Source organism: Monopterus albus, unplaced genomic scaffold (assembly GCF_001952655.1).
Source record: "Monopterus albus unplaced genomic scaffold, M_albus_1.0 scaffold139.1, whole genome shotgun sequence".
In the NCBI taxonomy this organism is placed as follows: domain Eukaryota; kingdom Metazoa; phylum Chordata; class Actinopteri; order Synbranchiformes; family Synbranchidae; genus Monopterus; species Monopterus albus.
Genome location: NW_018128019.1, coordinates 332,994 through 346,728, shown reverse-complemented (window position 1 = coordinate 346,728; position 13,735 = coordinate 332,994). Strand labels below are relative to the sequence as shown.

General features: G+C 42.2%; 1 protein-coding gene across 1 annotated transcript in view; it reads left to right on the top strand.

Annotated features, from left to right (window-relative positions):
* Positions 1 to 13,735, top strand: part of sdk2b (sidekick cell adhesion molecule 2b) — a 234,493-nt gene that overhangs the window by 180,462 nt on the left and 40,296 nt on the right. The window contains 7 exon segments of the mRNA XM_020613837.1: positions 5,810 to 5,943; positions 9,206 to 9,317; positions 10,150 to 10,340; positions 11,380 to 11,463; positions 11,655 to 11,849; positions 13,268 to 13,384; positions 13,710 to 13,734. Coding sequence (XP_020469493.1) covers positions 5,810 to 5,943; positions 9,206 to 9,317; positions 10,150 to 10,340; positions 11,380 to 11,463; positions 11,655 to 11,849; positions 13,268 to 13,384; positions 13,710 to 13,734 — 858 coding nt within the window.

Genomic DNA, 13,735 nt, shown 5'->3' with positions numbered 1-13,735 from the left:
CTACTGTCTAAGATGGATTACATTATACCAGCTGAACATTAGCATGTTGAGTAAGCTGGGGGTGGCTGTGGCTCACGAGGTAGGGTAGTCGTCTCCTGACCAGCAAGTTGGTGGTTCGACTCCCGGTCTTCATGCATGCCTAAGTGACCACTGGTGGCTTGATTGTCGTGTGGCAGCTGTCGTCATTGGTGTGTGAATAGTGTATCATCTCTGTAAAGCGCTTTGGCCAGTGTAACACACTGTGGAAATGCGCTATATAAATACAGTCCATTTACCATTAGCATCTCTTACAGCCTCACAGAAACTCTTGCATTGTAGCATCTTACACATTTACTATTCAGCTAAATTACCAAGTGAAGGTTTTGTACCTTGCTCTTTGCTTAGATAAAGAAAACGAGAAGACAAGCGATTTGAATAGATTTTTTTGTTCTTGACACTTTGTCAACTTTGAGTGATCCAGAACTGAACAGGCTATTGGAACCCAGCTCTCAGGGTCAGCGATGCATATAAACACATATGTAGTACAGTGTGAACACAACACAACCCAGTCCTTGGATGTGTAAAGGAAACCCACAGAAACTTGGTGAATACTGCGTTTTCGCTTCCCTGCTGCCAGCTTCCCCTGGCAAGGCAGCGTCTCACTGTGGCACTGTGACTGTTCTCTCTTTGCCATGTGGCCTCTGCAGCTGTTGTTCTTGGCATAAGCAAAGACTTGGGTGCTGTCTCTCACAATATGGCCATAAACTTGCAGATTCACTTATTGTAGAGTTTCTTTTTGATAGTCTTCGCCTGTGTCCTCTGTCTAGGTTCAAGAAAAGGTGTCCTTGTTTGACTCAATGCTGAAATGTGCAGCTTGGCATTGATCTAGCTGCCCTACAATGGATTGCTTCAGCCTGGGTCATCACATCTTTGTTGTGTGATCCAGAGCAGGATGCAAAGAGAAAAGGAACGTATTTAGCACTAACAGCCATTATTTTTCCCTTATTGAATGGGAATGCATTGCCAGGGACTTTTCCATTCAGCTGGCATGATTTGTTGTGTTATTTTGGAGACTTAATGTGGTGTATAATCAGAGGCTCCTTCAGTAAACACATTTTCCAGGAACTGTGGAGCTTCTGGCTAGAAGGTAGGTCTGCTGCTGGGTGTAATGGTGGAGCCTGTCCTATCACTATTTCTCCTCTGCCAACAACTTTCTGCCCAGCACCTGGTTCTCTCTCCCAGAAACTTTCCATTGACACCTGGGCATGGATTTATCTGCATAACACTGAAAACAACCTTGTAGAGGTGTCTGTTAAGACGGAACACAGAGGAGCTTGACCTGGAGGAGTCAATGGGAGGACATCCCTGACACACACACATTGCTCTTCCCTTTAGTAATCTGCTGTAGCTACTGATCAATTAATGGCCCTTGCCTGTGATGCACAGGTCCTGTCAGTCTGCTATGGATTCCCCATTATTCACAGTGACCAGTAAATAGCCAAGCCCTTCCTCTGCTTTACCCTATCACAAAGTATTCTTGTTTATTTGTACCACAATTCAGGTATTTTATTGGCACCAACATTACACATTTTCAAGGTCATAGTCCTGTGTGCACCCAGGCTGCAACCTGTGATCATTTTAATCTGTTGATTATTTTATCAGTGAAACTATTAGCTGCTTTGTCTACTTGCTGTACTTTAATGATTTTTAAAAATTAAAATAATTTGTTGCCAATCATCGAAGAATCATTTCAGATTATCAGTGGATGGATTTATGGATAGCCTGTAATGTTGTAAACCTTTTGGTTACTCAGCAAATGAAGGCTAGTCATAAATGGCCTTGAGTTAATTTAGATGTCGCCATTTGACCCTGAAGGGTATTTGGGACGTCCTTTATTCTTCTCCGAGGTTGGTTGTCTGAACACTCGCCCAGCCACAGGCAACCGCGAAGCAGAAAGGAAACAGTGAGCCACAAAACCCTAGTTCATGCCCCCGGTGGGAAGCAAGTGGCTGTTTTCATGAGCAACACTCCCCCACCTCTTCTCAGCCCCCTCACTCCTCCATCTCTCCATCCCCAGGAGCTGTGGCCCTTTCATCACAGGTCTATTGAGCAGTAGGGCATACAGCCTGCTGCTTGCTCGCTCTCTCTCTCTCTTCTGTCTGTCTCTAGCTTTCTTTTACCTTCATCTGTCGACTGGCTGTGGTTGGACTCATACCGTAGTCATGAGAGCTACTTGATCCCGTCAGCCCCTCTGTCTTTCCTGGGGGAGACCATCAGCTGACCAGGGCCATTTGTCTGCATGTAATGGAGGTCTGAGGCTGTGCAGCAAGGTTAGACCCTCATGGGCCAGCAGAGATGGACAGCCATGACAGATGCCAAAACACTCCCGTGTGGTTGTGTGTGTGTGTCTGCGTGTGTGTGTGTGTGTGTGTGTGTGTGTATGTGTGTGTGTGTGTGTGTTAGAAAAGTCCTGGCTCTGTCAAGCTGTGCCAGTTCTGGGTTAACACAATAACATATGCATACAGTACAGATAGCAGCTGAACTAAATACAAAGAAATGCTCTTAAGGTTGTGTTTAAGAATCCAGAATCCTTGGACAATGCACTCTTAATTAAAGAGAACAACCCTGGATCACTGTTTATTCAATTTTGCAGTAATGTAATTTATTAGAAGTAATGAAAATTGGCGAAGGGAAGCAGCTAGTGGCAAATAAACATTACAGCATCCTTCTCTCTATTTTAATCAAACATAAATCCTCATCATCACTATTGATTATAGTGCTACAGAATCATTATAAGGGTGACAGTCATTGAAACCCCACCCTTGATTCCAAACATAAATAAATTGATCCACAAGAAAGTAATAGAGACTGCTGCTTGCTGCAGGCAAGTGGGGTTGCACATAAAGCTGCACAGTTGGCCAAGATGTTTCAGAGCAGCTGTCCAGCCTGGATCTTTTTGGCGCACTAAATGGAGATGGAAGTTGTGTTTAAATTAAAAAGCCAAAGCATTCAAAGATGCAGGAATAAAGATAAAAACCAGACAGAGACAGAGGCATGTTCACACATATCTGATTTGTCCAAATTTCTCAGCTTTCTGGCATGATAAATCCCTGCACCGTGCCATATACGTGGTAAGCAAGCCTTAGACAGCTGCTCACAACACCAGTGAGAGACCAGGGAGTTGAATAAGAATGACCAAAATGCATTCAGACAGAGAACGAGATAGATAAGAAAAAGCAAGGTGTTAAAACAAGAAATTACCTTGGTCAAAAAATACAAACAATTTCATTTCCCTTTTTAACCAAATTGTTATCTCCCTCTTCCTGCTCCCTTGATATACATGTAAAGCCATTCAGGATAATTGTCTTACTTTTAATTTTGTCGTGCTTCATGTGGTCTCTGATCCCTGAGGCCTGGCGAGAGTCGTGAGCTGCTGGAACACGCTGTGTAACAAAGTTTTGTGTAACTCCCTCTGCAGCAGCCCTGATTACAGGCTGAGGGGAGTGAAGGCTCAGCAGGTGAGCACATTAAAATCAACTAGCAGGGAAAAAAATTGCCCCCTACTCCCACTAACATTGATGAAATCAGGACTTGCTGTGGATGATGGTGAAATATTAAGTTTTGCAGGTGCTTGGATGGGGTTATGAGTGGTCTTTGGAGGAAAATGAAATTGAGAAGAAAAGATAAAGAGCTTGTAAGATCACCTGTTTGACATTATCACGTAGAGAAAGGGCTGTCTTCTCCACTGCAATGCTCTGTCTCTTATAACTTGGTAGCACTACCCTGTATATTCATCCTCAAGGGCTTCTTAAGTGACAGGTAAAGAAGTTTAGCCCTGGATTGTTTCTGTTTTAGAAAGGTCCTGAGAAGTCACACAAGATCCATTCAGCACTTTGGACACTTCCGTTCTGCCCACATCCCCCAAGGGATCCATTATTCATGGCTGTGCGTCCAGGATGTCACCACTCCAGCAAGCAAGCATTAAATATTTACCACAGATCATAAGCTGCAGCCATTGAGGCCTGCCAGACCCTTTAAGAAGACTGTTTTCAGTCTCAGCATGCACAAGGAATCCCAAATGAGCCCAGTGACTGGGGCCGCTTTCAGATATTTGAAAATCAATCACTCTGGAGATGGATCTCATAAGTCATCATACTGCAAATGCTAACAGCTCAGGTAGCCACATGCAGCCAACACAGCATATCACACTTTGCTGTGTCAAATGATTTTCCTGCTGGCCTCTCTGGAGTGACAGTGAGATTTTGAAAACGATTGTGTTTTTGTGAGTTTTTTTATTATTATTTTTTATTTGAATCTCTTTTTTTTTCTCAGTTTGTCATCAGCTCTTTTGCTTCCTTCATGACGCACTACATCCCCCACTTAAGAGATGAAGGTCAGGATGGACAATGGAGTGGCTGAAAATGGATTGGGTTAGATGTGAGGATGACAGAAAGGGGAGGTTATCAGCCCTGAAACACAAACCAGGCTTAAATTTACACAGCACGTTGTGGGGTTTTTTTGTTTAACTTGTGTGCAACAAGCAGGGACAATTACAGTACTTCTGTAGAAGCAGCCATTACTTGCAGGGGATCAAAGGGTATTTTTATTCATTATTGATGACTAAGATTTTTTTATGTCCAGATTTAGTGCTGCCAGTTGTTCTGGGGACTTTAAAAATAATATCAAAGAGAAAATCAAACAATAATATTCCAGAGTACAGGAGGTAGGTGGGAGCCGCAGCCATCTGAATGACGCTGATTTGTTTCAGTAATATTATTTTGAAAGGCCAAGCTGTCTGATGGTTCTGTGACAGAGAGATTTGTATTTTGTTGTGTAAAAGTGCCTGTGTCACAAATGTCAGGAATATGCAAATGTTTTGTTTCATAAATACACAAGTTTTTCTCTAATGTTTACTGATTATGTGTGGTCCTTTGTTTTGTTTTGTTTGGTAGGTGCATGTTGATTAATGCAGGTGACCAAATATCACTTCTGAACATGACCATATCCAGCATCTGCTGGAATGGAGGGAGTATAGTAGAAGAGATAAGGCCAGAGGAAAAGATATATGTGGAGGAAGGCAACCAGTTGGAACATGCTATCTGCCTCCAGATTGTTGAACAGGCACAGATAATAAAGAAATATTGATTTTAAACATAGTCAGGAGGCTGTAACATCAGGTGGCAGGGAGGATTTCTCTCTCACTGACTGATGCATTGACAAGGGAGGACTTGATAAAGACAACAACACAATTGGTATCTTCCCCTATAGAACCCTTGCTCAAAATGGATCAGTATTTATTTATTCAGGCGTCATTTCAGCTGCCGACAACATAGATGCTATTGTTTCCCGCCATAAATGGCTGACTGCCAAAATGCGGGCCACAGGAAGCAGAGGGGTACAAATAGCCAATTAAAGGCTCTGGGTTATTATGCAGGGCTATCATATTTCAGAACAGACCATAAGGAGAAGTATGAACAGGGAGGATGTCAATATTTCTGTCTTGCTCAGTCAGCATGAGCACATTGTTTACACACTGTAAATCAATACACCTAATGCTGCTTGAACAGTGTAATTAAAATGTAAAAATGTTGAATGCCCTTTTCTGCTGTGTGTTCAAATATGGCATGCAACAAGACTTCTAATATCTTTAGCTCTAACCAGGCTACCGCTGAAGGCTGAGAAGTGTTCTTTGAACTGGAAAGTGCGTTGTTTGTCTCGCTGGTCTCCACTTACCTATCCCGACGTCTCCTTGTCATAACCTCCTATATTCACAATGTCTAAAAATACTTTTTAAGACGCTCACTTTGTCATGTGGTTCTTTCCTCTGTAGTGCCATTACTCTGGACAACACACTGGTTATCCTGTCTACGGTGGCACCAGATGCCGGGCGCTACTATGTCCAAGCAGTAAATGACAAGAATGGAGAGAACAAGACCAGCCAGCCAGTGACTTTGTCAGTAGAGAGTGAGTAACCACATTCTGTGTGAACACACGCTGCAATCAACTGATTATGCATTTAGATTTAACATACAGTTTTTAATTACTTAACTCAAGTCTTTCTATTGTATGTCACTTTGCACTTCTGCTCCACTGCATTCGGCAGATTAAGATTTTACATGCTAAACATACAGAATATACTCAGTATATTGTGTAATATTACCGTATAAACGGTGGTGGAAGAAGTACTCAGATCCCTTACTCAAGTAAGTCGCAGTGCCACAGTGTAAAAACACTCTACAATAAAAGTCCTGCACTCAGAATGTTACTTAAGTAAAAGTACAAAGTATTAGCATCAGAACATATTGTGTATCATATTATTAGATTATGATTCCTGTTGCATTATTGTGTTCATTACATTTAATGTTGCAGCTGGTAAAGGGGGAGCTAGTTTTAAGGTTATAAATGTAATGGAGTAAAAATTACAGTATTTGCCTCTAGAATGTGCTGAAGTTGAAGTATTAAGTAGGACAAAATGAAAATGCTCAAGTAATGTACAGATTTTCAAAATTATACTTATATAGAGAACTTGAGTACATGTACTTAGTTGCTTTCCACCACTGCTTATAAAGCATATTTATAGATACAGCTTCACTTAAGTAAAAGCAATATTGCTAAAGTACTATGTCAACATTGAAAATGTTTTTACAGTGTCTCATTACTGATTATAGTCAGTTAAAGGGTCTGAACAGCTCTGCTGCCCCTGTATGAAGCTCAGTTATGGTCAGATTTCATTGTATTGTGTGAAGACAGAGGAAGGGGAAGCTACAGAGGCAGGTGCACAGACAGCCTGTACTGCTGCCAAGAAGTTCTTAATATTCACCAGCATCCACAACAAAACCACAAGATACACAAATCATACCAGTTCAGTTGGCTTCAGCTCAGCAGAGTGAAATATACAGTAAGAAGAGGGCTAACAGACAGCATCTTATGACATGGTAGACTGGAGTTCAGTAGGAAAGTGAAGAAGGAGGGTGAGGGTAAGATATTACAGATGACAACACAAGGGAACAGAAATAGCCTGTGGCACATATGGAGAACAGTGGCAGAGTTTATTATACTACTGCTGGAACACACACACTCACACACTGACTCAGGTTAGATAGACAGCCTAGCAGGAGGTCTCAGCTCAGCAGGTCTCAGGGAATCATGCCTCGCATTTACATGAGCATTCCACTCATGCTCTACCTATGCACACACAAACACACACCTCCACTTAGACACACTGATGTGTTGGGAGAGCCAGCTGTGTGTGTTTGAGTGAGTGTTGCTTTTTACAGTATGTGTGCATGTATCTGTCAGTATCTGCTATAGCAGCTGTTCTTGCAGTGACGCCTCTTACACTGTATTTCCCATGAGCTTTCCTGGCTCCAACAGTACGTGCCTAAAGCCGTTTTCAGACGCGGTGGGTGCTGCGCTCCACTATCAAAACTCATTCATTTCTATGTGTTGAGCGGCGCGTGAACATGTCTGCGCCGCACTAAGCTGAGCGCAGCGCAAGGTTACGTGTGCGGTCCCTGCGCACTCTGCTGAAGTTGAAAAAAGTTCAACTTAGATGCAGCGCTCTGTGACGACAGCTGCTAACTGTCTCCCTCAAACTGGATTTTATTTTCTGGAACAGTTTGAGGTATTTGGAAATATGCATGTTTGCTTTTTTCCAAGAGTGAAATGAAAAGAATGATAGCAATATTACTGCTGTTTGTTAAGCATGGAACTGGAGTCAGGATGAGTTTAGCCTAGTTTAGCATAAAGACAGGCAGAAACATTTAGCCTGGGTCAGTCTAAAAGATACACAAAACATTTTGAAACATAAACAGAAAATATAAAAAGTTGTTATAATAGAGAAGTTATGTGCTGGAACTGTTGCTTAGCTAGTCATGGATGGATTACTGAACTGGCCTATGGGCACAGGCCCAGCAGCCCAAGGAGTCAGGGGGCCCCTAGCCCAAGGAACTATGAAGGGACTATTAACCTTTCCGCTGGAGAGTGAGTCATTTGACTTCAAAAAACAGAAAGAAGTAGAAATTGCAATACTACTGCAAAGAGATAGAAGACACTAAAAAGAGACAGAAACAACCCCAAAGACAGAAGAGCTACTACACAAACATGCAAAATGACAAAAAGAGGTATAAAACAACTGCAAAAATACTCAAAATTATTAAAAATTAGAAACAACATAGGCAGAAACAGATGAAAGATGAGTAGAAATGGACACAATATTCTGTAAGTCTTATTCCTAGAAGTGTCGGAGAGGTGGAGCCTTATACATGTTGGTGCCTGGGGGCTTATTGTTCTGTGGTCCATCCATGGCTACAGTAGCTGCCTGAAGTCTTGTCATACCGTTTTCCCCTATGCTAAGCTAGGCTAACCACGTTACACCACCTCCGTATGCTGAGCAATGACATATTTTTCAAAATGTTGCCCTATTAATTTAGGGATACAGCAGCTAATTCAAGTACCTACTGTATTTGGATATGTGTTTGAAATATGCAGCAATGTTTTCCTGGCAACTAGCAGTCAAACCTGGACCTTTTTTTACATTGTGTGTGTGTTTATGTTTGCACACTGGGCCTGTGTATGGCATCTACTGAACCAAGATTGGTTAGATTGAGCCATGACAGCCCCTGTAGCTACATCTGACATGTGCAGCCACAAGCACTCTCCCAGGGCATGATAGAATTGACAGATCAGTGTGAATTTATCAGAGACATGACACATCTCAAGCAGCACACACACTCCCTGCCATGGGCTGTCTGTCTCTGATGCTCACAACACAAAAACACGCACACATACCCAAGCTAGTTTACACATGCAGCGTTTTTATACACAAATGAAAACATGTGGGTGCGCATACGCACACAGCCTATTCACCCCTTTAGCTTCATGTTGGTCAGAAAGTATTTTTCTAATCTTGTCTGTGGTCCAGCAGACATCTTATTATACACAGTCAGTGCACTGTCTCCTCCTATACAACACATCTCACTGTCAAAACTTTGTTACACTGTGCGCAATGGTCAGTTTCAATATTTCACGTTGATGAGCACCCACAATGTGCACTGTGTGGAAACGAAATATATAGGACACCACCATCCAGACAGCCGCACTAAATCTGCCAGTGAACTCAGCACATAGTGTTTCCATCAAATGTATCTAGGTCTGTCTATCTATAGATCATTGGTCCCTGTTTAACTTGTGGGTGTATGTTGGTATGTGTGTATGATCTGTCTAGATGTGGGAGGTCCAGCAGACCCCATTGCCCCCACAATCGTCATCCCTCCCAGGAACACTAGCGTGGTGACAGGCACCTCAGAGGTCACGATGGAGTGTGTGGCCAATGCCAGGTAAATGCTATGACTGCAGGGTCATAGACCAGTTTGGTAAAGGGTTAGTCACTCAAACCACCAAGAACAACCAGAACATGTGATTTCATAAGGAGTAGTATAATTCTAGTAGAAACAGCAAGCCATGATTGTTCAGAATAACAGGGACACTGATTCTAGGAAGAAATACACTGTATATAATGTATTTTCTTTTTGCAGTGTAGGGTAGAGATAGATATCACAAAACTTAGGCAAGTAAAATCAGTACTCTATCCCCCCTAGAATTAACTGTGAAGCAAAGCTTTTTTCGTTTGCTGCAATTTTGGTGAAATGACCCACTGGGTTTGCACTTTAGCATTTGTATTTGTTCCAAATCTGTATAAGTTGGACGTTAGTCCTCATTCAGACCGAGGTTCAAAGGTATAAAAAAAAACACAGCCCTCTCCATTTATCTCTATGGTGATTGTGTTCACAGCAGTTGGCACCAGAAACATCAGTGCAGCCACTCACATCAGCTCATCACAATATGGTTGTATCGTACATGCCTACAACACTCCCCCTGCAGCCCCTTACCCACTCTCACCCCCTGTCCAACGTAGCCCCTTGCATAAAAACACAGCAGGGAGTTGCTTTTTATTGCACTTAGTCTGGACACCTGCTTGGACAATCACAAATTTTGGTAATAGGCTGTTTGTAATTCATATACATATATTTTTTGTGGCCATTTTACCATAACAAGAATAAAATGCACTCTCATTCTTTCTTATAATTTTACTAAAAAAGTACAGTCTTGTGGGGTCATGGGTGAGATGTGTGCAAGGGCATACCTGACACACTGCTTTTCCCCTTGTAGGCCTCTCATCAAGCTCAGTATCTCCTGGCTTAACAATGGTGTGTTGGTGACCAGTGGTTTGAGCGACTTCAACCGTAGGCTGACCATCCTCAGTCCTGTGGTGAGCGATTCCGGCTACTATGAGTGTGAGGCCACGCTCCGCAGCAGCAGCGTGCCTTCAGTCAGTGCTGGGGCTTATCTGCATGTACTTGGTAAGAACTAAGCTACAAACTAAAATATGCTTTTGCCTCTTCTTCCCTTGTGTTAGCAGTTAATACTAACAAGACTGTTGAAGTCTTGTCACAAATAGGTGACAGTGTCTTCCTATTAGACTTGTTGGTACTTTTGGTTTCAGGCTTTTTTTTTACTTACAGAAAAAGTCAGTATTTAAAAATTACCATTCACAGATGTGTATGCCTACCTGCAGTATCATCAAGGCCAGACAGTGCAGTGCTTTTCCTGAATATGTTTTTATTATCGCCTTTTTGCATTAACCTATACCGTAGGCACAAAGTACGTGTTTAAGGTAGGTAAAGAGAAAATAATTTGATTAGTCACAATGCATAATTGCTGTATGACCTTTCATGTCAGCATGACAACCTAAATGAAAAACCACCGTTGCTGCATTTAGCTCCATCCTTCAGGCAGATGTATGAGATTAAACATAAGATTTACTGTACATTAGCAAGTTCAAACAAAAGAGCTGGTATGAGATTGATGTAAATATTGCTAGTCTCACTGAAGGTATACAGTAGCTGTGAAGTCATGAGGCAGTGAGCGCTATTGATTTAAAAGGGAGAAAGCTAATGGCTGGCCTCAAGAAACAGTTTAATAGCATTGCTCGAGTCACTTTTCATTCCATCCCGCAGAAACACTTTGATGTTTTCAAGGTTGTGATGTGATTCAAAGCACAAGGTGTGGTGAACCTTTCCCTTCATGTGACAAACTATGCTTTTCTTCTCCACGTGAGTTGGAGGACACATTTAAACCATTACAGAATAATCCAACTTTGGTATAATCTCATTATTTTCTGCTGCATAATGAGAAGTTTGCTCCCAAAATCAGTGCATTTTAAAGTGAAATATATTTACAACTTAGTAGTTTTAGGATTTAGTCTAATGGTTTTATAGGCACTGTCAGTTTTTGTTTTAAGATTACACAAGATATTTTTTTTTTAACATTCTTTGTGAGATGTGGTGATTTGGAATCTTACTTTATCCTTCTGTCATCCTCCTTTACTCCGAACCTCAGAGCCGCCGCAGTTTATAAAGGAACCACAGAAACACATCACTGCTGAGATGGAGAAGGTGGTCGATATTCCCTGTCAGGCACGAGGTGAGGACTGTCTGTTCACTTGCGCATTTTAGTACAAGAACGTCAGTATATATTAACTAATCCCTGTCAGAACACTCAGAAATGTTTGAGCTCTTGAAACATTTTGGATTTGAAGGTATTTTACTGTAAAAATTGCAACAAAAAAGAGAAGTGCAGCTCACTGTCAGTAAACCTTTGCTGACCCTCCACAGGAGTGCCCCAGCCAGACATTGTGTGGTACAAGGATGCTTTGCCCATTGACCCAGTTAAGATGCCCAGGTACAGGGTACTGGCAGGAGGCAGCCTGCAGGTCAACGGCCTGCTGCCTGACGACACCGGGATGTTCCAGTGTTTTGCCAGAAATTCGGCAGGAGAAGTTCAGACCAACACTTACCTGGCTGTTACCAGTAAGCACCCCGGCAGCTCCTCAGGGAATGGCTTTGCACAGATAATTGCTACTATTAAAGTACAGAATTTTATTCAACCTCAGTAACCGTTCTTTACAGAGTAGTGTTAAATCCCTAAACAGCTCTCTCAAAGCTCTTGTCAGGTTAAGAAAAGACTAGGTATAATTGCTTTACAAAAATGGAAAGGAAATCCTACCTGAAAACAGGGAGAAGAGTAGAGGCAGCCCAGTGCTGATTTTTGGTGATTCCACTTCCTATTCCATTTAATAAAGGATAAAACAAAAGTCATATTTTACCAGAATTCTTGGGTTTTTTCTATCAAAAAAGGTCAAGGACTATGACTGCACTGTGACCGTAGTGTAATAATAATGCAACTGGTGACAGCATTGCAAGAGATGGGACTCATCAGTGAAGTGATCAAGCAGCACTAACTGGCAGAAAATGTGCACAGCAGTCTTTGTTTTACATCATCCTATCATTTATTGTGAAGGAGCAAAATTCCATTGCATGTATTATTTATCTCTTCGGAGACAGACTAGATGTGTTTGCATTCTCTCAGTAAGTAAGAACTGTTTAAAATTTCTTGGCCTTTATATATAAACCGACAATTAAGTGTACACTGAGTGACACATTAAAGACTCAACCTTAAACCAGGGTTTGTTGCCTAACGTTAATCACCTGAATAACTGATTTGGAGAAAATCACTGGCAATTTTACTCTCGCTGTGTGTCTCTTTGGAGAGTTTCTGACATCTAATTTCCTTCAGTTTGTCTCAGTTCCTGCTGTCTTCACTCCATGCAGCACCGTGTTATCAGAATTCATGATTTCCTCTCTCACTAACTCATCCTTTCCATTCCCATCTCTCTGCTTCTCTCTCTGACACATTCTCCTCTTCTTCTCTCTCCTCCTTCCAGTTCTCATCCTATCATGTCCCTTGTCCTCAACACGTCCATGTCCCTCCTTCTCCTTTTGTCTCACTCAGTGTCCTGACATCAGCCCTACTCCTCTGACAACCTACCTATTCCTCCTTTCTTATGGGGAGGGATTCGGTTTTCTGTCACCCTATGAACACTGATTTATTGCACATCACAAATGGGAATTTTAATCTACATATTGCCTTCCCTTTCTGTCTATGCTTCTCCCTCAGCCATTTTCCTTCTTCCGCTCCCTATTTCCACTATCTCTGTGGGTGCCAAAAATAGGCTGGCAGCAGACAGCCGTGGCACCAAGGTGAAGGTTGTGTCAATCTGTAAAGAATTAGCAGAACAAAGCATGGACTAAACAGAGATGCAGACAAATAATACATTTGAAGTGGGGTTTTGCCACAGTCAGTTATTCTCTCACCTCTCTAACCCTCTTACCTCTTCTTGTTACTGCGCTGAGCTCTCTCTTTACTCTGCGTGTTTGTTTCCCCTCAGGCATTGCTCCAAATATCACAGCCGGACCCTCCGACAGCACTGTGATCGACGGCATGTCAGTTATCCTGCACTGTGAGACCTCTGGAGCTCCGAGACCAGCTATCACCTGGCAGAAAGGTCTCTGTTACACACATGCACACACCAACGTGCACACCCAGGGATTATGATGTCTGTTTTCTATTACACGTGGGACCATAGTTTGCCGTGGCTTAACAAATAAAGCCTGATTGGATTCCTTTGCCAGGATTTACTCAGCACCAGGCTTCTCATGTTTGCATCTCAGTAGCAGATCAGAAAAACACTGTTCTTGTTTTTCCTCACAATTCGCTTTTCTCTCTGTCCCCAAATGCCTCTTGCTTTTCTCTTTCCTCTATTCTGTCTACCATTTCTCTCTATTAATGCATCTCGATTTCTGTTTCTCATGTCTGTTTGCACTCTTAAGGTGAGCGAGTGTTGGCCAGCGGTTCA